The sequence below is a fragment of the Varanus komodoensis genome, unplaced genomic scaffold (genome assembly GCF_004798865.1).
Source record: "Varanus komodoensis strain SLA01 unplaced genomic scaffold, ASM479886v1 scaffold8, whole genome shotgun sequence".
Lineage (NCBI taxonomy): Eukaryota > Metazoa > Chordata > Lepidosauria > Squamata > Varanidae > Varanus > Varanus komodoensis.
Genome location: NW_025336481.1, coordinates 30100510 through 30125676, shown reverse-complemented (window position 1 = coordinate 30125676; position 25167 = coordinate 30100510). Strand labels below are relative to the sequence as shown.

The window sequence follows — 25167 nt, the reverse complement described above, 5'->3', positions numbered from 1 at the left end:
TTCAGCAAAAGATAAAGTAAGCCAAATCTTCAGAGATAATTCAAATACATTTAATCTCTTTTCTTTTCTCCTAGCTAAGGAGTTCATTCAAACAGGCCTTTGGGAAGAAGAAGTCTACAAAGCCACCTTCCTCACATTCTGACATCGAAGAAGTTACAGATTCATCTCTTCCATCCTCACCCAAGTTACCCCACAGCTCTGGAGATTGTGGGTCTTCATCAATAAAACCATCCCAATCAGCATCCGCGTATGTTTTCCTCTTTTACACATATCTTCCTTATAGCATATTGATTTTTTAAAGGAGCCATTTCTGATTTTGTGATGGGTCATTTAAAAATATTATCTCTACCTTTCAACTTTTGTTTCTAGTAATCTCTCTCTCTCTCTCTCTCTCTCTCAATTCAGACATCTTAATTTGCTATTAAACATTTGTTATATAGAAATCCTTTGCCCAAGAATATTCTTACTGCACTGGGGTAACTCTTGCTCCTTTCACCTACTGTCACTGCTTTCTGCACTTCATTATGACATGAAAAATATTGACCTAGCGCTCTTGCCTCTCCTGTTTTGGTGAGACAGTACCCAATGGGGTATTCCATAAATGGTAGTCTCTGCTAATTTAGTGCTGACTGGGGTCACCTGAAAGGAGTGGAAACACTTGTTACTAGAAGAAGGAAAGCTAGCAAGCTCCTTTAGGTGAGCTCAGTCAACCAGTCTGCTTTTGTAAATAAACTTTTCCACTAATTTGGGGGCTTCCTCTGCAAAGCACTAAACCTGCTTTATGTAAGTGGTGGTTCCCATTTGTGCAATTGGAGGCCCACTGGTTGCAGATAGGAATTGATAGGGGTATAAGCTTCCCACTGGATACTGTCCAATGTTCTCAGCTGTTTCCCATCACTCACTTGTCCTGTCCTCAAACCTTTTCTACATTCTTCTTCTACCAAAACCAGCAAAGCACTTACAGACCATTGAATGCATTGAAACATACACTTTCATTCACTGCATTAAGTGTTATCCTTACTTGGTGTGTGCATGTGCATACACATATATGCATGCACATGCATGCACACACCTGTACAAACAGAAGAAGCAAAACAAAATTCTATTTCCCATTAACAGAATGTGCATACAAGATCTAGTCAACAGGGTCAGAGATAGTGACCCACCTCCAGTTGAAATGGATAGGCAAGATAAGATAAGATAAGATTATTATTATTATTATTATTATTATTATTATTATTATTATTATTATAACATTTCTGAATAGGTCTTTTCTCCATACTATTTCATTTTACTGCCAGAGAATTCACATAGTCACTCTTGTTAGACACCTGCAATTCCAATTAGATAGATCGTTTGATCATCAGAACATATCCTAAACATACTAGCAGAAGTGTTTGCAACTTGCAGAGCATTCTGTGGCCCCACAGTTCAGTAAATAGCAACGTTAAGAACCGTTTTTCCTGGTAAAATGTAGTGATATCTTAAAACGGTTTGTTTATTTTGCCTTCCACTTCTGAAGTTAAGCCGTCTAAAAGCTGCACTCAAGGCCCTTCTGGTGGTATAGATGTTGCAGGATTCAAAAGCTTTAACATTTGGGTATGTACTGAGGGGCAGGACAGAGAATCTAAGGTCTATATTCTTTGTCACATCATAAAACATTTTGCACATTCAGAGCCAGGATCTCGGGGAAAAAAACCTTAGCTTAGCTTTCTCTTTCAATTCACTATATCTGAATTCATCACCTTCAATAATGCAAGGCTGAGAACTTCATAATGCTTTCAATTTCTGAACAGGTGGTCTGAAGGTATAATTCATGAATGAACAAATATCAATCGATCAATCTTGATTATGCAGTCACAGACCTGCTAAGAATGAACAAATATTTAGATTTGGTCTGTCTCTGTTTAAATCTATGCATAATTGCATCCACCAACAATACTGTATCTTGTAGTATATAAAATACATAGGGATAGACATTGAAAAAACCTATTGTAATGGACATATTTAAATTTTATGTATATCTTATATAATTTTATACAATAAAATTAGTGAAAAGAAATAACTGAATGTGCACAATGTTTTTGGCATGATTTTCCATGCAACTTTAAACCATAATCCTGTATACATGTATCTGCATGTAAGTCCAATTGAATTCAGGAAGGCTCACAGGATTGTACTCCCCATCTTTTACCTGTACTCTGATTTTAATGTCCATACATTCTACAGGATGATGATTGGGGTAAAATAAAATCTATCTAGGGCTGAGAGTGTTTTCCTTCTTTGGTTTATCATTCCATTTCCCTCCAAAGCCATTCATACTTTCATTCTACTGCATAGATGCTTTTAAAAATTTGTTTCTTCCTTGGACCTGAATCTCATTTTCTAAACCATATCCTTTACTTTCTTTCACTTGCATCTGTCTGTCTACTGCGTGTACATGCAGGTCATCTTTAATCTGGGCTCCAAAGAAAAGGCAAAACGGCCACGTGATCTACAAGCATAGATCCCGGTAAAATGGCATGTGGGGAATCACATATCCAAGAATTAGAATGCAGGGGTCCATTTCCCCCAAAAAACATTTCTAGTAATTCCTTGAAGAAAACTGTGGCAGTTTCAAGTTTGTATTTTAAGAATAGAAGTAGAGTAACGTCAGTTATATAAAGTGGATGGATATTTTTCTGAATTGGTATAGCAATGATAAAATGGTCGTTATTCCATGCATCTCAAAAAATAAAAAATTCAATATTAAAAACTGTGTTCCTTTAAGTCGCATTCTCAGAATTTCTGAGAATGATCAGGCATCTACAGCAAGGGTGTCTCAATATCCTCTACACAGATATTTCCCAACTGATGGAAACACTCTTCACTTGGAACAGAGTATCAAAGTTGTTGGTTATGGCTATGCCCTCTTTTCTCACAGGTGACAAGGGACCATATTTTTAAGCATTTGCAAACCATTCCAAGAGCAATGTGCAAGAGAACAGTATATAAAATATTTAATAATTAATAAAGGAAGAGTAGAGTGCAGAATTCCAGTGTCCACATTGAACCAAGCTACCACCTCTATAAATATAGGTTAATTTACATATTCATTTATCTGCTAAAATCCTCTAAACCAATTATGCTCACAAATTGTGATCTGCTCTAAGCTACACATTTTCCCCCATGTGGAAACTGCAGAGAACACAGCCTTGCAGCTTACTGTGTAGCCACACAAGAACTAGGACTTCTGCCCACACAGTGTATGGAGATCTTATGATAATGTGTGGATTATCTTTGCAAGAGTAAAGACCATTCCTGGTACCTGCTTCTGCTGCTGGAGATCTCTCTTCATACAGTTGGTCCATGTTCGGATTTCCCTTTTTTCTTTATGGCCTTTGCAGGGCCTAACTCAGACAGACGTATCCTGCAGTAATTTCCACATGCTACCATAACAAAGAAGCCCTGGCATTGGTTTCATACCATCATATCTATCACTCAACAAATAGAACATCATCTCTTTATCATCTGCATAATTGAAATTGCAATCATCTACTAAATACCACAGCCATAGCATTCATAATACCAGACATCAACTTAAACACCATAATATTTCAATGGAAACAATTCACATATTCAGGTCCAAGTCAGGTGTGGAGTAATCGAGAAAGACACTCATAGCCAAAAGGTACACACTGTATTTTGCGTTATACTTTACTGAGAATATTGGCAGAGCTAAGGTAGCTTTTGCAAGCACAATAGTTTATTTTTAATTGTTAGTTTGGAAAATTGGGAACTTTTGGTTAAAGTAATGAACTGTTTAACTCAGCTAGGACTGTTTTGTAAAACACAGCCTTCTTGTGCTTTGGAGGGAGGAGGGAACAACCATACACAAGAATTTGGCTTCTAGTACATAATGAATGTAGAACTAAATAGGAAAGTTATGAGAGAAGGCTTATAGTTTTATCTAGCTATTTTATTCCTTTTTCATGTTTTTAAACTGAACCCATTCATGTTGCTTTGATGAAATTCTACCTCCTGTTCCTAGGAGTCACCATCAGCAACCTTTTTCCTATTCTTTCATACAGAATAGTAGCACGCTGCCTTTAGAAGAGAACATTCCTTTAATCTTCTGCCTCTTTACCTTTACCTTTTACTTTTTTTCTTTTTCTTTTGGTTAGGATCTGCGAATGCACAGAGGCAGAAGCTGAAATAATTCTGCAGCTGAAAAATGAACTCAGGGAGAAAGAACTCAAGTTAACGGACATTCGTCTTGAGGCCCTCAGCTCAGCACACCATCTTGACCAGATTCGGGAAGCCATGAATCGCATGCAGGTCAGCTCAGTGGACCAAAGAGGGTATCATTACTCACAAAAACCATTTCTTTAATCTCCATGTGATGCTTCTGTTCAAGAATCACTCTGGGCTGAACAAAAGCATAACATGAGGACAGGAGGAAAACGATTTAGCTGAGATTTAATGGGACTGCAAAATAATGTAATAAGCAAGAGAGAGTGAGAGAAAGAGAGAGAGATTTACATCAGTCTGTGTTGTTGTTATGTGCCATCAAATTTTCTCCACCTTATTTATTTATTTATAACATTTTTATGCCGCACCCATTGCAGAAGCCTAGGGGCGGCTTACAAAGAGAATGGCAACCTTATGGCAACCTTATGAATGAAAGTTTTCCAAAATGAATGAAAGTTCTCCTTTCATTAAGGAGTCAATCCATCTCGTATTTGGTGTTTCTTTTCTTCTGCTGCATTCAAGTTTCTCTGGCTTAATCGTCTTCTCCATGGAATTTTGCCTTCCCGTGATGTGTCCAAAGTATGACAGCCTCAGCATGTCAGTTCTGCAAAGTAGTATTTTGCTTAGTGTTCCCATCTCAGTTGTTGGCAGTGATCCCTTTTAATTATCAGTTCCTCTGAAAAATGTTACATGGTCATATACTAGGTAAGGAGGTAGAGACACTTCTGGGGATATGGAAGCAGGCTGGCTACATCAAGAAAAACTACATCAAAAAGCTCAGGACTATTAAAGATCTTCCTGACCTCTAATTCCTACTGTTTCCCATTTCACACCTTACATTGCTTTTTCTAATCGCTAAGCTTCCAAGCTTATGAAGCAGGTCACAGTGTCTAAGCTTGTGAGTGATCATCCCACTACTAATGTGAATTAGCTGGCACAGTCCTTTCAAATTTTGCCACACTGAGTTATGCAAAGGAATCAACTCTGCAATTCTAAAAACATCTATTTTGTGGTAAGTTCCACTGAGTTCAAAAGGGTTTAGTCCTAGCTAAATGTGTATAGGATGGCAGCCTAAGAGTCCAATCACTGCTGTGCTGGACCTGTCCAGTTCAAATTGTTTTACCGTGGCATTCTGTAAAGATTACCTTTTGACTTCCTGATGGTTAAGGAAGGCAAGGGGAGGGGAGTTGTCTCAGTTCAGTAGAGGAGAAGGGAATTTCTTCAGTCAGAAGGGAACTTCACCATCTCTGCCTAGGGAGTGCTCAAGAAGATATAAACTTTGCTTCAGCCGTGGCAAGGAGCCTTTATCAGTCCCACCCCTGCTGTCAAGGAAGGGTTCAGGTTCAGTTGGGATAGAGCCCTCTGTTGCCATTCCATCACCTGGATGTGAAACCTCACCTCTGTTGCTGGGGGCCCAGCTGATGCTAACCCTGGTGCCAGCCCTCTTCCTTATTATATGAAGAACAGCTTGTTGGTATTTGAAATAAAAAGCCATTGCTTCAAAGTTGCTTTGTGGTCACAAAGCAAAGCCTTAAATATGCCCTTATGTTATTTTGGAATTCTAAAACTGCCCTAATCAATTGCTTAGACAAGCAATTCAAACACTCTGGTTTTATTATGTATTGATTAATTAATCTTAAATTCATGTTTCAAGGCACAACTGGTCCCCAGGCAACTCACAGAATTAAAAATAGCATAAAATAATCAAATACCTAATAAACCAAAGTAAGCTGAACTCAATGGGGGAAGGAAAGCATTACATTATCCCCCTCTGCCAACTGGGATCCCACTAATTATCGATACTGCATGTTGTCATGTTTTCATTTTTAAAAGCCTAGCACAATGTTACAAGTAACAACAGGGTTTAAGGTTATCTCTAGTTTGGTTCCTTGTCATTCAGATATTTTGGGGCCTGCAACAACTGCTTTGGTGGACAAAGGAATTTAGTGTGTGTGTGGTATTTATAATCCTGAATAATCACAGAATTCAGGAAATGAAAAGCAGATCTAATATGATAACCACCTGTGACAGATGTCCAAAGGACTGAAGTACCATGTGAAAATGAACTGTTACATCTATAAAGATTAAGGACTGAATCACATGTCTCCCATTTCCCAAAACTTGTTGAAAAGGATGGTGCAATATCTGGCAATTTCAACAGGCACTGTGGTAATCCACAATTTGGCAGTATCAGCTTTCTTCAACTCCTTAATTAGTTTCTTGTTTAACTGAACTTTTGATCTATTTTAGGTGTCATTTTCAATTATTTTCACTGTAACAGCTTTTTATTGATATTGAAAATGGGGATGCTAAATCTATTATAGCATGGTTGCTTATGTTTCTTGAGGCAAATGGAATTTTGCTTTGATCTGAAAATATGCTTCTGGTATTCCTTGCGTCTTCATGTTGTTATTGTTAACTCTCAGAATATTGTAACACCCCTGAGAGTTAACTAGGAATAGAATGTTCCTAGGAATATTGCAATCACAGGGAATCCTGCATGGGAATAGCATGGAACTGTCGGTAATGCTGTGCTTTTCCCTTGTTCTTCCATACTCCACCACTGTTGCTGGTCTTAGGTTTATCGTAGCCTGCAGTGTTAAGAGACTGAGTGGCCGTGAGACCAATGTGAAACAGAGACAATGGCATGTGTGAACATGAACAAACTCACCAACCCCTTCTAAATTGCCCGCTTGGATGCAATGCAACTAGCTTGAGGTTCTATTTTTATCTAGGCTATTTGTCATGGAATCCAAGGAATAGAAGTTTACAGTGTATCATTACTTTTGTGAAAAGGACAAAATGACCAAACAGTTCCAATTGACCTACCAGAATTTGTGTGCACTGTTTTTTCATTTTAATGTAGCTATGAAAACTAATTTAACTTACTTGACTTAACTAGCAAGTGACAAATATTTGTGATACCTATAACATACTTGGTGATATGAAATCCACCCCACCACCCTCTTTTCACTTTTTCTATCGATACCTTGTTGATAACTTGTATTCTCAATGCTAGAATGAAATTGAGATATTGAAAGCTGAAAACGATCGCTTAAAGGCAGAGACAGGGAACACTGGAAAGCCAGGCCGACCATGTTCAGAGTCTTCAAGCAGCACATCTTCCTCTTCTTCACGGCAGTCTTTAGGGCTCTCCTTGAATAACTTGAACATCACTGATTCAGTTACATCAGGTAAAGAAAAGTGATTTGGGTGTTTAGTCTTTAAAAAGTCCTACAACTCCCATTTTCCACAGCTAGCATTGCTGGCTAGGGGATGCTAGGAGTCATATGATTTTTAGCATCTGTCTAACCATGGATAGGATAACTCCCTTTATTTTATCATTTTACCAGGACATTTTGCATGGTTGCATGCTAAAGAATTGAGAAGTCAAATTAATCTTAACTGAAAGCTGTTTACTATATAATGAATCCACAGTTTTGAACATCAGAAGTAAAGTTTTCTGTTTTCTGTGTTTCGAAATAAAATAACACTGAGTTCATGAGCCATAAATATTTGATTGATAACTTTGTCCTGCATTGTTTTGCCAACAAAGTAAAGCACAGCAACTGTTATATTTTAGTCCACAATAACAACAACAACACATGATAACTATTTTCCTGTAATAATCACTGACATCATTTATATGTACAGAAACACATGTAAAGTTGCAAATAAGATCAACTGAATATCTTTTACCAAGTTAAGTATATTTTTACAGGATATTTGCATTTGTTTGTATTATCTTGCTAGATATTTTACTGGAAGATGTTACAGATGGAACTCTCCATAAAGAAGGCCAGAATGTTAAAATTATGGTCATGATAAACAAGGGCTATGGTCGATCCAAGGTACCGTGACTTCCAGCCTTTATTAATGTGTCCATCATTATAAGTATACCGATGCTACTGCTACTACAAAGGCTGTATTATACTGTCCCATAGTATATTCAATTGAAAATGTAACAGTAGACACTGAATGCACCCTAATATTTTTTGCATCTTGTAGCTATATTTGGATCATTCCAGCAATGTCACTAATTGATTATAAAGAGCAAAATGTTCTGCTACCCATTCATGTAGTTCAAATCCCTAGTCAATATTGCATATCCTGGTACTGTTAGGAAATGTGCCTTATCTACCTAACCCTAAAACAAGTTCTGAATGAAGAGAAGGACCCCATTGTAAGCAATGGGCTCTCTTTTTGCATGGATTAGACACAATATATTACCAATTTCAGCCTTTCACAACAAAAGGTTTACACATTCATGTCTTGGTACAGCGATGCTGTAATCTGTTTAAAAGTCTTAATGGCAAGTTAAGCCATTAAGCTTTTCTACTTGAGGCATTTACTGTGTTCCCATCATCTCCTACTCATGGCAGTAGAAAGGTTCTTTAGATGATAGCATGCCTCTCCAGTTTCACTTCTGTTTTTAAAGAGCATTTCAGAAAAGTGTTCAATTTTACCTGTGAAAGCAAAGGAAAATATTCTTTTCTTCTTATGCATTCTGCTATTCCACAAATATGTAGCAGGAAAGACAGAAAGGAAATTCTTTTTTGTATAAAGTTTGGATTGCAGTTCTGTAATGAAATAAAAAGTAGATACCTTGTATAGAAAAACCCTGCATCATTTAAATTTGATATATTTACTATATCTCAAAGCAGTATTATTTCTTCTCTGGGAAAATCCTAAGATAAGTCCAACTAATTAGATAAATGTTAATATTCTGTACATAAAACTATTCAGATAAGTAGTACTGTGACGATGTGAATACTGAAGTCCTTTCACTTCCCCTTTCCCTGCTTTGCTTACCTCCTCCCTTTTCAGGATCAAAAAATGCAGGCATATTTGATAGGATCTATTGGAGTCAGTGGTAAAACAAAATGGGATGTATTGGATGGTGTAATCAGGCGGCTTTTTAAGGTAAGGCTTCATAAGCCAATTCAGGAACATGGACACAATCTCCATTCTATAATATGTACCCAGTGTTTCCTATGATAATTTTCTTATCCTCTGCTTTTCCTAAACAAATTGGTCAGTGATGGGAAATCCTTGTGCCTATTTTCCTTAGGCACAAGGAAAGTGCGGGGAGGTGGGGGCAGAATGCCAGGATGCTCCCGTTCCAATCAGTGTGCTCTGGGAAGCTGTGGAGCCTAGAATGTCATGCTGATTAGAAACAATCAAATTAGTCTTTGTTTTTCACAAGCTATTTGCATTTTCAGTCTTTGGCATTTTAAAGCCTAGTGTGAGGCCATCATCCTGCACCTTGTTTTAGTTTTGTTTATTTGTCTTCGGAATGCAGACAAGGTTGGAATTGACTGTCATTAGAGCTAAGAAAGGAGTGGGACTCCAAGTTAATAAATTAATTTATTAAGCCACAGCTCTTGAGAGTTGTTCTACTTTATTATGTTGGAAGGAATTAAAAAGTTTGAATGCTCTTCCATACATGACAGTTCCCTGCGGGTAGGAAATTAACATGCAAGGAAGTATGGCTTTTGCTTATAGGCTTGTCTGAGGCACACCAGTTTTTCATGTGCCTGAAGCTGTTTTGTTTGATGGGTCATAAAATCACTGCTCTAAATGCAGTGTGAATTAAACAAGCAAGCTGCAGGTTTATCATCTCAGCAATAACTAGTTCAAAATCACACTGTGTCTTAATAAAATGCAAACTCCCTCCAAAGTCAAGTTTAGGCAAACTTTGTTTAAGGATGTCTGACTTGAAACAATTATTTTGCATTGTTAAATTGGCATTTATCACTCCTTAGTCCAGAAGTATTTGTTAGTTTTGCAAGTTTTCTTTCCAGAACCTAAGAAGAATTACTTTACGATTATGGGTTTTATAATAAATGTCAGAACGTCTGGAAATTGCATGAGGCCCAGTGGGAAGTATTATATTTCTCTTTAGGCCAGACAATTCCCACCATAAATTGGTTCCAGACAAATTGTAATATAGATATTGAAGTCAATGTGCACAGCATCAAAATATCTACCTAACTTATGTGGAAAACATCCATGAATCAATAAGTATCTGCAACGGGAGATTTTGAAATTGTGTTGTCATAACATTCTCTCCCCAAGTATGCCTACAGTTTTTCTGTATTCACAGTTTGCCTTGTTCAAGAAAATTAGGAACTACTCCTACCATTAGGTAGGCAGCTGCTTTGGGTATCAAGAAAAAGCAGTGAGTGTTAGCTAGTTATTGTAGCTGCATTTTTACATCTGGGGAAAGGGGCTTGAGGGATTTTCTGTCTGAAAAACCAAAATAACTTTACCAGCCTTGGATGCTATGCAGAATTCTGCCTTTGCAGTGCCCTTGGAGTCATGTGAAGTTGGATTTGTTCCTGACAACCATATACAGCTTGGATTTATGGAAAGGAAATCCTGCTCATGGAGCATTCCAGACATTCTAGAACTCCGATTTATGCATCATCCCAGAATGCCTGAAAAGTGCACGCACATACACTCTCCTTTGCAGCCACCAATCCATAATTTGTTCGGGGTGGAGCCAAATTTGGGGACAAGGATAGAATGCATGAGTGTAAGGGCCTATAGGTAATTCCACTGGGCAATGACAGTTGTGCATACAAACATAGTCAAGTTGTTCCCACCCTGAAGCCTGAGTTCATTTCCAATTATGTAAGCATGTGAACTGGAATGTATTCCGGAGTGAGCATCAAAATGTATTTTCAAGCACACATGCCGTTGACAAGTGTTTTATTTATATTTGCAGAATATGAACTTGGATGTTCAATATGAATCCAAATGCCCCAGTTCAGATCAGCTACAATTTAACATATTCTATGTTCCTCTTTTAATCTGGTCCCCTTTTATTCTTGTATGCTTTATACTTCATATGGTTTATGTTACGATAAATGTCATATTGTTTGTAGATTGTATGAGGTTCAGTGGGAAATATCAGAAATCTTCATGTTGGGAAAATTTTTGACATTTAGACTTAAAGTATATTGAATGTTCTTTGTCCGCAAATGATGGAAATGAGAGTGACATTTGAACAAGTGGGTGCGTAATATTCTATCCTGTTGCTTGTACATAATGGTCAGTGTTTGCATTTGCTTTTTATGTTAGGAATATGTTTTCCGAGTGGATCCAGCTACTAGCCTTGGTTTAGGCTCAGACTGCATAGCCAGCTACTGTATAGGTGATGTTATTCGATCTCATAGCCAAGAAGTGCCTGAATTGCTGCCCTGTGGATATCTGGTTGGAGATAATAACACTATCACTGTGAACCTTAAAGGCAAGACAACACATTTTTTGTTATTCCTTTCATTTTCTCTGCATATTCAAAGCACAAAGTATATCTGCATTTTTGCCCTTCAGCACAGTGTGGGATTGTACAAACACTGTAAAATCTGTTCCATCTACTTTCTCAAAGATTGTCAAGAACTTTTCATTTCATCTTCCACTCAGTGGTAGAACTGGGTTTTGCGCAAATGTGTTTGTATGCATTTGCATAAATTTGCACTTCTGAAAATATGCATATCCCAAACAGATGCAACCCCCAATATATATTTTTATATTTTCACTTTGGAGGGAAATGCACTTTTTGTTGATGGGTTTGTTTTATTTTCTTTATTCTTCGATGACCATATTTGTATACAATTACAGAAATAGGGGGAAATGTTCTGAAAAGAACAACCAGTCTGGTGTAGAGTCAGCAAGTTGAATTCTTAGAAATCCAAACAAATTTAAATCAATTCCAGAGTTTTCCAACTTATCTAGCACAGTGCAATATCTTACTTTTCAAAAATAATACCCTTACATCTGTTTAATGGAACTATCAAGATCATGCTAATAAAAGCACAGGAATAGAACTAATGATGCAAAATAAACATCTAAAATAATTGGATACCGCCACCAAGTCGAATTTCTCAATAGTAGCAGATGATGAATATTAATTAGTTCCAAAGCTTTCATAAAACCATTTAATGTTGAACTTTAAAGGAGCCATCCCATGTCAGGGGAATATGCTTCAATACCATGGATAGCTCACATTAAGTTCAGAGTGAAATCCAGATAAATAAGTACCTTGGCTGACACTCCAGCCTCCAGCCTCCATGGCACATGTTAAATGGCTTATAGTACAAAGGATATGGATGCCTTAGCCATGGCTTTGAAAAGGGGTTTCAGGTGCTTATTTTCTTTCCTAAGACATTCCAAATAACCAGACATCATGCACAGGGGCAGGCAACGTTTTGGGACCATGAGTACATTTTGCAATTTGAAAAAAAAAATGCCCTGATTACTACCACAACATGGTGCATTGCAGAAGGCAGCTGATTGCTATTTTCATTTCTTCATTTCTCTGAGCTCTGAAGGATTCATGGGCAAAGAAGATAAGAGTAGCTAGAAGCCCTCACTTTACTTTGAAGCAATCCCATTTTCCATTTTGAACCTTTGTTACCTGAAATAAAAATTAGAATGAGTTAACACTTGAGCAGGCATGAAAAAAAGGTGTTTGAGAGTGTTCTGGTTCTCACAGTGAAGGTGCCACGTTACCTACACTGAGGAGATGGATGTCATGACTCAAGATAGAAGGATCAGTCTATTTCTGGTCCATGTCAGCTTCAAAGGTAATCATTTATAAGTGAGTGTCACCCCATTTGTAGATAGTTTCATTAATCTGTAAATGTATTAATTAAAAAAATGAAAGTTGTATTATTTGAATGCATTTTTCACAAAATACATTTATAACATATCAACATAAAGACACACACTCTCACACACATTTTGTTGCATTTTTAAGCCAAGAATCAAATAATAAAATTCAGAGAAATACAAAACAAAGTGATAACAGCTTCCAATCCACATAGTAATTCAGGAAATGAGAATCAATTCAGTTTGCTCAAAAGTGCATATTGAACAAAGTATTTCTGCATTCCTGGTGATGACATCAAGGAACTGCATGTAGCAAATCATTTATTCACAGTTGGAAATAATGAAGTTATGCAGACAAGTTAGATACAGTCTTCAAGAATAAGTCTTGTACACTAACTGACAGCCCAACTTCCTGTTTCAATTATATCATTCTTTTCTTAGTATGCAAATTAGAACAAAAGAGAATTTTAATATAAGATAGAGGGTTCAGAAATCTGAATCAGACACTTCAAGTAGGAACTTTAAATGTTTCATATCGCCATGAGGACCTTCTATTTTAAGGGTTTTCAGAAAGACTTTGTGTCATCTGGTGTGATATCTCTTTCCTGCTAACCCTTGCTGCTGTCACATTGACCTTTTTGTTTTAAATGCCTCAGACGTTTTAGATATACATCACTGCTTCACTGAGTTTTCATTTCACATTTGCTTTGATTGCATTGCTCCCATTCATTTAGTCATGTGGTTAAGGTTTTTTAATATTATTATTATCATTATCATTATTTGGCTTTGCAGAAAGGTCTGCGCACTTCCGGCACTTTTTTGAATCTGTATTAGGAAAGTTTACTTGCTGTCAATTTATCAAAAACATGAAGGGGAAAAATTAAGAAGTTCCTTCTCTTAATTAATCTGGATTTAACTAAAAGCACATAATAGCAGAAAAAAATGCTCTATTCCCTCCTCTTATTTTCAGGAGTAGAAGAAAATAGTTTGGACAGCTTTGTGTTTGATACGTTAATCCCCAAACCAATTAGTCAACGGTACTTTAATTTACTGATGGAGCATCACAGAATTATCCTGTCAGGACCCAGTGGCACTGGAAAGACCTATTTAGCCAACAAGCTTGCTGAATATGTGATAACTAAATCTGGCAGGAAAAAAACAGAAGATGCCATTGCTACTTTTACTGTAGATCACAAATCAAGCAAGGTAAGACATAAGAGACTGAGACTTATGAACATACAATATATTTGTTGTTGTTGTTGTCATTGTTAGTCGCAAAGTCGTGTCTGACCCATCATGACCCCATGGACAACATTCCTCCAGGCCTTCCTGTCCTCCACCATCCCCTAGAGTCCACTTAAGCTCACGCTGAGTGCTTCAGTGACTCCATCTAGCTGCCTCATTCTCTGCCGTCCCCTTCTCCTTTTCCCATCTATTGTTCCCAGCATTAGACTCTTCTCAAGGGAGTCCTTTCTTCTCATTAGATGGCCAAAGTATTTGAGTTTCATCTTCAGTATCTGGCCTTCTAAAGAGCAGGCAGGGTTGATCTCCTCTAGGACTGACCAGTTTGATCGCCTTGCGGTCCAAGGGACTCGCAGGAGTCTCCTCCAGCACCACAATTCAAAGGCCTCAATTCTTCGGCGCTCAGCCTTCCTTATGGTCCAACTTTCACAGCCAGACATTGCAACTGGGAAAACCATCACCTTGAATATACGCACTTTTGTTGGCAGGGTGATGTCTCTGCTTTTTAGTATGCTGTCTAGATTGCCATAGCTTTCCTCCCCAGGAGCAAGCATCTTTTAATTTCTTGGCCACAGTCTCCATCTGCGGTGATCTTGGAGCCCAGGAAAATAAAATCTGTTACTACCTCCATTTCTTCCCCTTCTATTTGCCAGGAAGTGATAAGACCAGATAGTTTTCTTAATGTTGAGTTTCAAGCCAACTTTTGCACTCTCCTCCTTCACCCGCATCAAGAGGGTCTTTAGTTCCTCTCCACTTTCTGCCATTTCATAGCAGTGGTATCATCTGCATATCTGAGGTTGTTGATATTTCTCCCAGCAATCTTAATTCCAACTGGTGATTCATCTAGCCCCGCCTTTCTCATGACGTGTTCTGCATATAAGTTAAATAGGCAGGGCGACAGTATATAGCCTTGCCGAACTCCTTTCTCAATTTTGAACCAGTCAGTGGTTCCGTGTCCAGTTCTCACTGTTGCTTCTTGACCCACATATAGGTTTCTCAAGAGACAAATAAGATGGTCCAGTACTCCCATCTCTTTAAGAACTTGCCACAATTTGTTGTGATCCACACAATCAAGGCTTTAGCATAGTCAATGAAGCAGAAGGAGATTTTTTCTGGGGAAACAGCAAATATTGCTTTCTGTATTATAGAGCTATTGCATCTCTGCTTTTTATTTTTTATTTTTTAAACCCAGGCTTATTTAACAGCCATTTGTAGATACTTTCAAATCAAAAATGGGTCTAATCAAGATCATTTACTTATATAAAGTTAAAGCACAAATCTATGCTTTTCTAAGATGAGTCAGAATGATATAGACTAGAAATGAGACTTTTCTCCTATGACACAGTTAGTAGAATTTGCAGAAGCAAGCTTCTTATTCAACCCTCTGTTTATGTGCTTTTTGTTGTACTGCAAGGTTGCAACAGGTTTAACATACAAAAGAAAAATCCTTGCCTTCAAAACATTCTCATATTGTTTATTGGATGCCACATTTTATATACAAGATGCAGATTTGGGAAACAGAACTTTGTTTTGTTTGTTTGTAGAAATTCATATGCTTTTGTATGTTTGTAGAAATTTTTCCACCATAGGTAGATGGAAATAAATTTGTTATCATGCACTCTTTGTTTTTCCTTTTTTCTTTTTACAAAGAGTGCTTCCAGATGAAACTTGCCCTTCCTCATCACCTTGTCTGGATCTTACCAGGGATTCAGGCAATATCTACAACCCATAATCCTGTTTTTCCCACTGCTCCTATCTTTTTTTCTTACCGCAGAAAATCCACTAAGGAGAAGGATGGAATAGCTGCTCAATGCATCCTAATTTGTAACTCTAGGACAGCAACTCATTTCATACCTGGAAGTGCAGCAGCTGGAATGAGACAATTTAGCAAAATTTCATTTCTATATATTTGGTATTATGACTGGAAAAGTTGTTAGAAGGCCCATGTGGTTCCAATGATGAACTCTGAGTCCATCCCTGTGATTTTGCTATCTACTCTCAAGCTTTAGACAAAGAAAATGATTTTTAAAAATCAGATTGAGATCGCCAAAATCATCTAAGTAACACCTAATGTGAACAGAATGTTCATAAAAGTGAGGATGGCAACAGAAAAACATTGCCTTTATTGCCCTACTTTTCTTTTCTTTAAGGATGTGCAACAGTATCTTGCTAATTTGGCTGAGCAGTGCAATGCTGATAACACTAGTGCTGACCTTCCTGTGGTAATAATCCTTGACAACCTCCATCATGTTGGGTCTTTGAGTGATATCTTCAATGGTTTCCTTAATTGTAAATATAATAAATGGTAAGTTTGCTTTTTATCTTGTAAGCCGTCTGTGTAGTAGGCGATAGAATGTAAGGTGAAGTTCTGTGAAGTACTGAACGAACACTGAGTTACCCCCTTGTTACTTCTTCAAGGAACTGATCAGTTAAATATAAAGGCAAAATGTTAACTATAATTGCAAAGGGCAAAATTCTCAACTATTTCTCTGGAAATAAAGACCTTGCCCATGCCCTTACTTAACACAGGATAGACATAGATTATACATCTAATTATGATTATTTCACGTCATTAGCTATGCTGGCTAGGACTAATAGGAATGGTAGGCCAAAACCTTACAAAGGAGCTGCTGGCTACAGGAACACCCAGAGCTATTAGACATTTATTTTGGATAGGTGAAACAAGTGAAGGCCAAGCTTGATAAAGGAGCATCAAGAATGGTGTTGCAGAAAGTTAAATTGGTATAGTTAGAAAGGATGAAGTGATGGTAATTGTAAAAAATAAACTCGAGCAAGCATTTTGTAGATCTGACACAAAAGCACGTAAAAGAATCCCCTTTGAATTATAATTATACACAGTAGGACATTAACAGTAATATGGGGATGTTTTTATGGGAACCTGCTCAGCAATTAAGATCTGATTCAAAGAGTCTTGCTGAGCAGCCCTTGTCTTGGGAGCTGAGGGGAATAGCAACTATAGAGAAGGAGCTTTTTTTCCTGTGGTTGTTTGTGCACCAGCTGTGGAGCACCTTCCCCTAAGGTGTTCACCTTGCACCAACTCTGCAGAGTGTTAGGTACCAGGTTGAAAACTTTTTCTTATTTTCCTGGTTTTTAATAAGCAATGGAGCTGACTTTAGTACAGCTTTTAATGTTATTTCTTATCCTGTGTTTCTAAATTTTCCAGATTTTACTGGGTTAAGCATTAGTCATTTTAGGGCTTTATTATATTTGATATGTGTGTATTTTTGGAAGTCATCCTTCTTTCCTTAATGAGGGCAGGATATAAATGTGTTAATTAATTAACAACTACGTCCATTTTCGTTTAGCCCTTATATAATTGGAACCATGAACCAGGGAGTTTCATCTTCGCCTAACTTAGAATTGCATCAAAACTTCAGGTACATCCTTTTCTGTGTGCTTAAAATGCTAGTTTTAATGCAAGCCTTCAGACTGATTTATTATTATTTTATTTTTAATGATAGTAAGGGAAGAGTTGCAGGTCTGTTGCTCATTAGATTTTTTTCTGGTAGCTATATAGGTGGGATTGGAAAACCAGTATGTGCACAGCTCCCAGATAATGAATGCATGTGCACACACATGTATGCATACACTCATGTATAGTCAGGGGACCACTATCACATCCCCTTGTGAAAGGAAGCCAACCTATCTTTCTTCCACGTGTAACAGGCACTAAGGCGCTACAAACTGAAGTTCATTTTGTCACAGTTGCATATGTGATTTCCACTAGCTTAGGATGCTGAAGTTAAATCATCACTTTAAGTCACTTGTGGCAGGGTTTGAGAGAACAGTTAAAGACCTTTTTATTCACCCATCATTTTAATAATTAAATTAATAATTTTAATAAAAATAATAACCTTTTACACTGCCACATTTTTTCTTCTTTCTCTTTTTCTTCCTTTCTTTAGTTTTGAAGTGTTATTATTGTTAGTTCTGAGTTGTTATTATCAAATGTTTTAATTATATTTTATATTATTAATTAATTTTTGTAAGTTGTCTTATGCAAAGGATGAGGTAAAATGTTTTAAATAAATGCTAAATAATACTACAATTTAATAGAAATGTCTTTATTACTGACTTCAGGCCCTGCCATCCTATGGTTGATCCACCGTCTAGCCCAGGAGCTGGTTTACTGACAGGACCCAATCAAATGCCATAAAGGCACAAATTCACAAAAAAGGCACAATGTTAGCATCTAACCTCTGTTGTCAACCCCTAATACCTGGCAGTCAGTGGTATAGGCAGTGAAGACAAAATGCAGCTAAGCCTTGGAAGGGATTTGCAAGTTATCCATTCCATACAATTACCTGATCTTTTGTTTTTAGCCATGTGTGTTAGTAGTTACTGAATTCCTTTACAGATTTCCATAGGTTACTTACATGGCATTTAAGGATGCACTTCTTTTGTTTTGTCTTAATTTTTCTATCAACTTTAGTGAATGACACAAAATTCTGTATATTGAACCCCTTATGTTGATTGTTCTTTGCCTGTCTAGGTGGGTGCTGTGTGCTAATCACACAGAGCCTATTAAAGGGTTCTTATCCAGGTATTTGAGGAGGAAACTGATTGAGACGGAGATAGAGAGGAATGCCCGCAATAATGACCTCATCAAAATTATTGACTGGATTCCTAAGACGTGGCATCATCTCAACAGCTTCCTAGAAACACACAGTTCATCTGATGTAACCATTGGTAAGGCATTTCTTCAGTAAGTAATATAAACTATGGGTAAAACTGTATCTTAGGCAGGGTATAAATTTAAGAAGAGTAGTTACAGAAACTTAAAAGTTTACTGTGACACTTCCCATGACTATTTCACTAACATTAAAATAATGGGCATCTGATATGGAAATTGTGTTTGTGAACTTGGTTTTCAATTATGCTGCTGTACTGGAAATGTTCCACTGGCAGGGATCACACGACCACAGGGAAAATGAAGTTCTATTGGCTTCTTTCCCCCACCTTCTGAATGAAGATTGCACACTACGCAATTTGCCAAACTGCCCTTGCACTTCATAGCTTCCCATGCATTGTGGAGGGTGGCTTCAAAACTTCTGAAGGACCCTGCAAGCTAGGAGTTCTGGGGAGGTTTCAAAGCCCTCCCACCATACCCCTCACCAGGTTTGGACAACATGGGAACCAGCACACTGTGAGGGTAACTAGGCAAATCACACAATGGGTGATAGCACTAAGAGGATAGAGAAAAGAAGCCACCATGGCTCGTTTTCCCTGATGTACACGTTAACTTGATTATTAGGGTGGCCTAGCTACTGAATTGTTCATGCGGTATATACAGTACAAACTCATTTCTGAATAAGGCAGGTGGAAAGTGATGTAAGTTGAATTTACTGTCCTCTGGATAGGTGAAGAAGTGTGGTAATCCAGGATTTCCTCAACTAGCATGGTCACATTATGACATTAAAGTTGATGTCATTTACCATCATTGTGCCATCATTTGCCATTGTTTTGGTTGATGAGCGGGAAAAGGAGCAATAGTTAGAAGAATGTTCCCATCCATTGAAAAAGGGAAGTGTTTCCCAGCAATTCCACATCCAGCCCCACTTAGCTTCAGAATGTTGAGCAAACTATGTTTTCTTCTTGGACAAATAAATCTACCCATTTCCTATCCATTTGTCAGTACTTTCTGAAGACCTTCCTATAGATTTGTCAGTACTTTCCTATTTCTTATCCATTTTCCGTTCATGGAAAGACCAATAAGTGTGGCTCAACTGGTCTGCAATGATATTCTTCATGCACTGATATGAGGCTGATCCAATGACAGCCAAAAATTTCTCAAAGCAGCTGGCAGCTGCCACAATGTAGGCAAGTGTGTTCTGCATCTTCAAGAAACAGTGTGCCTTTTTTCTGATGAAATGTTTTATTATTTCTTCTAATATAAACAAAAGCCAACTGGAACCTCAGAAGGCATGTGTTTACATAAAAGCAAAACTCACATTTGGTGTCTCATACACATTCCAGAAAATACTGAGAAAGCCTTCCTTCCGTCCTTCCTTCCTTCCTTCTAACTTCATTTTCATCTTCTTAGAACAATGAGCTAAATACAAAAGATGCAAATGTGTATTGTGAAAAAAATACTTGGATATTTTATGGTCCAAACATGAGATGTCAACTATAGGGAAGTTATCAGTTTATGTTTTTAACAAATACCTTCTTTTTCAGGTCCTCGTCTTTTTCTCTCCTGCCCTATAGATGTTGATGGTTCCAGAGTATGGTTCACAGACCTCTGGAATTATTCCTTGATACCCTATATTATGGAAGCCGTGAGAGAAGGACTTCAGGTAGGATTTCAACAAGAAGTTATCAGAATCTCCTGAGAAAAACTTATGTAGGTTTCTTTGTGATTTACAGAGGATGATTTTCAGAATTGTGTGAAAATTTGAGAGGGAGTTTTCTAGCACTTTCCAAAGGACAACATTCCCTTTTTAAAATGCACTCTCTGATGATCTGTAACAAGGGATAAATGTGCCTCAGTGTCTTGTGCCCATTTTTATTCCTTTCTCCACATACTGAACTCACTTGAGGAGACCACGGGCAAGATGCCCTTCATCGGCATGCACAAATGGTCTTGCCCCGAGTGCTTACTGGGAGAGAAGGACTGAGCAGGCAGTCATAGGACAGGTAGCACAGAAGGAAGCATAGTATAGCTGTGGATGCAGGGTGGGGAGGGGGGATTCAATTTTAATCCTCTTTTTAGCCCTGAAAAGATTTTGGGGAGGATTAAAAAGATGGGTGATTTGCATTGCAGTCAGTCAAGTTCTTGTGACAATGCTGGGCAACAAGGAAAAGGAAATCTTAAAAGGCACCAGCTGAGCCCAGATGGATGGATAAAGAATGGTTCCCTCCTTACTTCTTGAGATGAATGAAGATGATTTCTTAGAGTACCAGCAGTCATTTAATTTCCCAGCATAATGTCATTTTGGTGCACAGGTGCATGCAGGCTACTGGGATGTGTTTAAGATGATGAGTCTGTTGCTTTCTTGGTGTACCTGCTCTGTGCTCCTTTCAATGGAAAGGGGGGATTTTGTTTTTCCCCACGCACACAGCTGCATGCAAGATTGACAGTAAAACTGTAGCTATGGAGAAAAGTAATAAATATCTCTTCCTTGGGCTATCCCCAAACAATGACTAGGAGAAATATAGCTAAATCTTTAATGTAACATGTAGTTTGGCTGTTAAATAATATCACCAGCAACTACAACAACCCATAGACAGTAAGATTTGTTCCTCAAAACTCTTGGGGGTCTAGGCCTTTAAAATCCAATTAACACATGACCAAACCATATATTGTGCTGAATGCATTATTGCATTCAATAGGACTGTTTCATTAAATCAAAATGACTGTACCCAGACAAAAATTGCAACATTCACCCTACCACTCCACTCCACTGCTATATGCATTGAGAGGAAATTTTCAACTGATGCCAATGGAACATTTCCTCCTAATGCAAATAGCAGTTTCCAGTACTCATTCTACAGAATTCTCAGTCTACAAAGCAATGCAGGCATCTTGGTTTGGTGGGCAGATAGTGAGGGTGGGATTACCTGATGTTCATAACCTTCTAACTTCTAACATTTTACCTCCCTAGAAAGTTTAAGGACTGTATAATGTCATAACACAGTTCTGAATTATATTTTGGTTTTCCCACACATTTAAAATGGTTCTTGAAATGGTGCTACATCATAATCTAGGTCATTCTGACACCCAGGCAATATAAAAATGGCGGGCAACAACAAGGAGCCAGGGATAATGCTGGTGAGTGTCTATCTCCTGAAAAGCCAAATAGGAAGATGGCTCCCAACTCCTTTTGTTGTTGAACATTGCCTCTTCCACCCATTGTTTCACTAGAAATTCTTCAAGTGAATGAAACAAGCCATTCATTCTTTCATTTTGGGGTAAATTGTAGATGTATGGAAAACGAGCACCTTGGGAAGATCCCTCAAAGTGGATAGCTGATACTTGCCCATGGAGTTCACTGCAGCATGATTGGTCATCATTACTTCAGCTAAGACCTGAAGATGTTGGCTATGAAGGTTATGCATCTGCCAAAGAAGGAACCACTTCAAAGCACATTCCACAGACAGAGTCAGAAGGAGATCCTTTGGTAAAATGAAAGCATCTTATCCTTCTTCATATACTTACCTGTATGCTTTTCATCCTGAGCAAGTAGTATGTACAGCGGCCAAAGTTCTGGCTGGTTATTTTGACTCAATTCACTTTCTTGCTTTCCAACCAATACCATAACACCCTTTGTATCCCTAGATTAGGAGATATTATTCTTTCTACCTTCCCATTTTGATTCCCTTCTTTCAAACATACTGTTTTCTTTAGTTTCTCTATGCCATCTGCACCACTGCCTTTGGTTTCTTATGATAAGTTCATTACATATCCTGCCCACTTTTCTTGGCACAGTTTTACTTTTTTGGCCAAGCTCCCCCACCCCCATTTATTACAATATGATATACTTGCCTGCAGTGTCTTGAAGGTGGAGGTAAAAGTGTAAAATTATCCCAAGATAACTTGTCCAGAATCATTTAAAGTGCCTGTGTATTTGCTGTTAAGTTTGAGGAAGCCATTCATTCAAGTTTTTATTAGCTATTCTTTGCATGAACAACAAATCATCATGTATACAGGGTAGCCCTTTCTTCAAATAGCCTTGAATTTCTCTCTGGTTACATTTAATTTTAAGCTCCATCCATTTTGTGTACCCAAGATAATATTTGTGTTTGATTCACATATTCCCTTTCCCTGAAATGAAAAAATAATTCTATCAGTAGCTCCTGATTATATAGTCCTTTCTCTTAGTGCAGCTCTGTGTCTTAGCCTGGCATTAATTCCTTGGATATGTAAAATAAATCAAGCTAAGGAGTTATTATTTCAGAATATATGCTACTCCCCAAACATTCAGGGCCATTCTTTAAGCATGCAGGAAGCAGAACACTGATTGGGGTTATGCAAATAGGAGCAGTCTTGGTTCATAATACGAGGGGTCCTCAAGGGCAGAGAACTGCTTCATTCCCTCCCTCTCACTCTGAATGCATCTCTTTCGTTTTCTGTTCATCCTGGTATTTAGCTGTAGTGGGTGCAGAGAGCACTCCATTGACAAGGGAGAAAGAATTCAGGAAGTGTTATGGATGGTGGGCAACAGGTCCAGAAGAATGGAAAAGGACGAGAAAGAGCAAGAAAAAGCTGTGTGTGTGGGCAGGTGGGTGCGGGTGCACACACACATCAGGGAGAGGAACAATGAAAATGCAAAAGGATCTTAGAGATGGAAGGACAGAAGAGATCTTGATAATATTTCAGTAGGGGGGGGAATGGGGAGCTGGATTGAAGACTGGAAGCTAAAGGGACTTGAGGCCTTGCACCTTCTTGGCTGCCACAGTCGCCTATACATTTCATGAGCCTCTGACTAGTAACATAAAAAGACTAGCAACAACATACACCTGGAAGAAGTAAGACAGCCAGCCTATCTAGAATTGCAGATTCTATATGGATGTGGTAGTGCCAAAGCCACCTCGTTTCAGGAAGTCTGAAAAAATCTGAAAAGGTTGTTCTAGGACAAATAAAATGCTTTCTTTTCTTTGCATACTTCTTACCACAGAAACCAGAGCTCTTTGTTTTAAATAATGCTCTTTTAAAATGCTCTCAACGTACCTTGGTTCCCTGGACACCATGGCAAGAGGGAAGCTTTATAAATATCAAGTGTAATTATGGTAATTTTAGGCACTGAACATCTTAGAACTCCCCAGGGCTCTCGATGATAAGTAAGATGTGCTTAAGGGCTCTTCTGGAACCCAGCCTCGTGGCTTTGGTGTGCTATTTTATTTTGCCAAGGTCAGCTCCTGGACAGCAGATGGTGCCTCTTGTATTCAGCACTTGGCAGCAACCCCTTCCACTTCAGCACCCACTCCCCTTTTCTGCAATAGTATGGATGTGCATGCAAACACAATCAAGTTTCTCTTTCTGTCCCAATGCATCCTCATACCAAAACTTCAAGTCTATTTCTTTTATCCTTAGATAAGTGCAGAATTGGGTAAATAGCTGGGCTGCCTCTACTTTATATACTTTTGAATTCCTGTATCTTTGGAGTCTAGTCCCAGTTGCAATGGTTCTCATGCCTTTGGGGACTTCAGGAGTTTACCCTGCCATCTTAGCCAGCACGGATTTTTCAAAGCACCGTGCCATTGTGAAAAAGTGTTAGGACCATCACCCCCCTTTTTTGCCTGTTACACATCTTGGAAACAACAGAGTTGTTGCTGCATGAAAACTTTTATCAATGACAAGCATTTCTGTATTTCTTTCTCAGATGAATATGTTAATGAGGCTGAAAGAAGCCGCCAGTTACTCAAGCGCACAGAGCTGTGACAGCGACACTGCCAGTCATCATGATGATATTCTGGACCCCTCACTTGAATCAACTCTCTAGAGGGAAATAGGCCTGGCTAGAGGATGCTGGTAAACCTACACCTGCTTCAAGTGCTGAAGCAGCAGGTCAGGATAGCCCGGAAGAGAGAGGAAGGGAGAGAGTGTGTTGTGTCATATATAGGCGGTTGACTTAACTCTGACAAGTCAGGGAAGCAAATCTGAGTGGAAAGCTTGAATTAGTTTAATTTCGAGACATTTCAGTATCAGTGGAGCTGAGTGAGACTCCATCAATCAACTGGAAAGGGCCTTTAACAGGGGGGCTGCTAAGCAGATTGCACATGTATTAGCCAAACTGGAATCTCGTTGGGTTTTTCTTTTTTCTTCCTGTCTCAAAAGTTTACAGTGTAGGCCTTTTATTTTACACTTCAATTTTCTCTGAGGTGCTGCATTTGTGGTCTTCTTGATCTTCCTCCTCCTCTAACCTCTGCGGTGCCCCGGGGCACTCATTACAGGACTCCGGTAGTGTTTGATTTGTCCGCTGCTGCCCATTCCAAAAAGAGTTGGAGAAAAAGAGAGAGAGAAAGAAAGAGAGAGAGAGGAAACTCAATAAGCACAAACAGTATTGTGCAATTGCCAGGAAAACGCTACTGTGATGTGCTGGATAAGTGCCAATTTGA

At 38.3% G+C, this 25167-nt stretch overlaps 1 protein-coding gene across 1 annotated transcript in view; it reads left to right on the top strand.

The window, feature by feature from the left end:
• The window catches only part of NAV3 (neuron navigator 3), a 263434-nt gene extending 238883 nt beyond the window's left edge, over window positions 1-24551 (top strand). The window contains exons 27-39 of the mRNA XM_044455417.1: window positions 75-247; window positions 4164-4317; window positions 7250-7424; window positions 7984-8081; window positions 9058-9153; window positions 11317-11485; window positions 13817-14052; window positions 16239-16393; window positions 17415-17486; window positions 18602-18798; window positions 20287-20405; window positions 22032-22229; window positions 24432-24551. Coding sequence (XP_044311352.1) covers window positions 75-247; window positions 4164-4317; window positions 7250-7424; window positions 7984-8081; window positions 9058-9153; window positions 11317-11485; window positions 13817-14052; window positions 16239-16393; window positions 17415-17486; window positions 18602-18798; window positions 20287-20405; window positions 22032-22229; window positions 24432-24551 — 1962 coding nt within the window. The remainder of the gene's footprint in view (window positions 1-74; window positions 248-4163; window positions 4318-7249; window positions 7425-7983; window positions 8082-9057; window positions 9154-11316; window positions 11486-13816; window positions 14053-16238; window positions 16394-17414; window positions 17487-18601; window positions 18799-20286; window positions 20406-22031; window positions 22230-24431) is intronic.
• The last annotated feature ends 616 nt before the right edge of the window (window positions 24552-25167 follow it).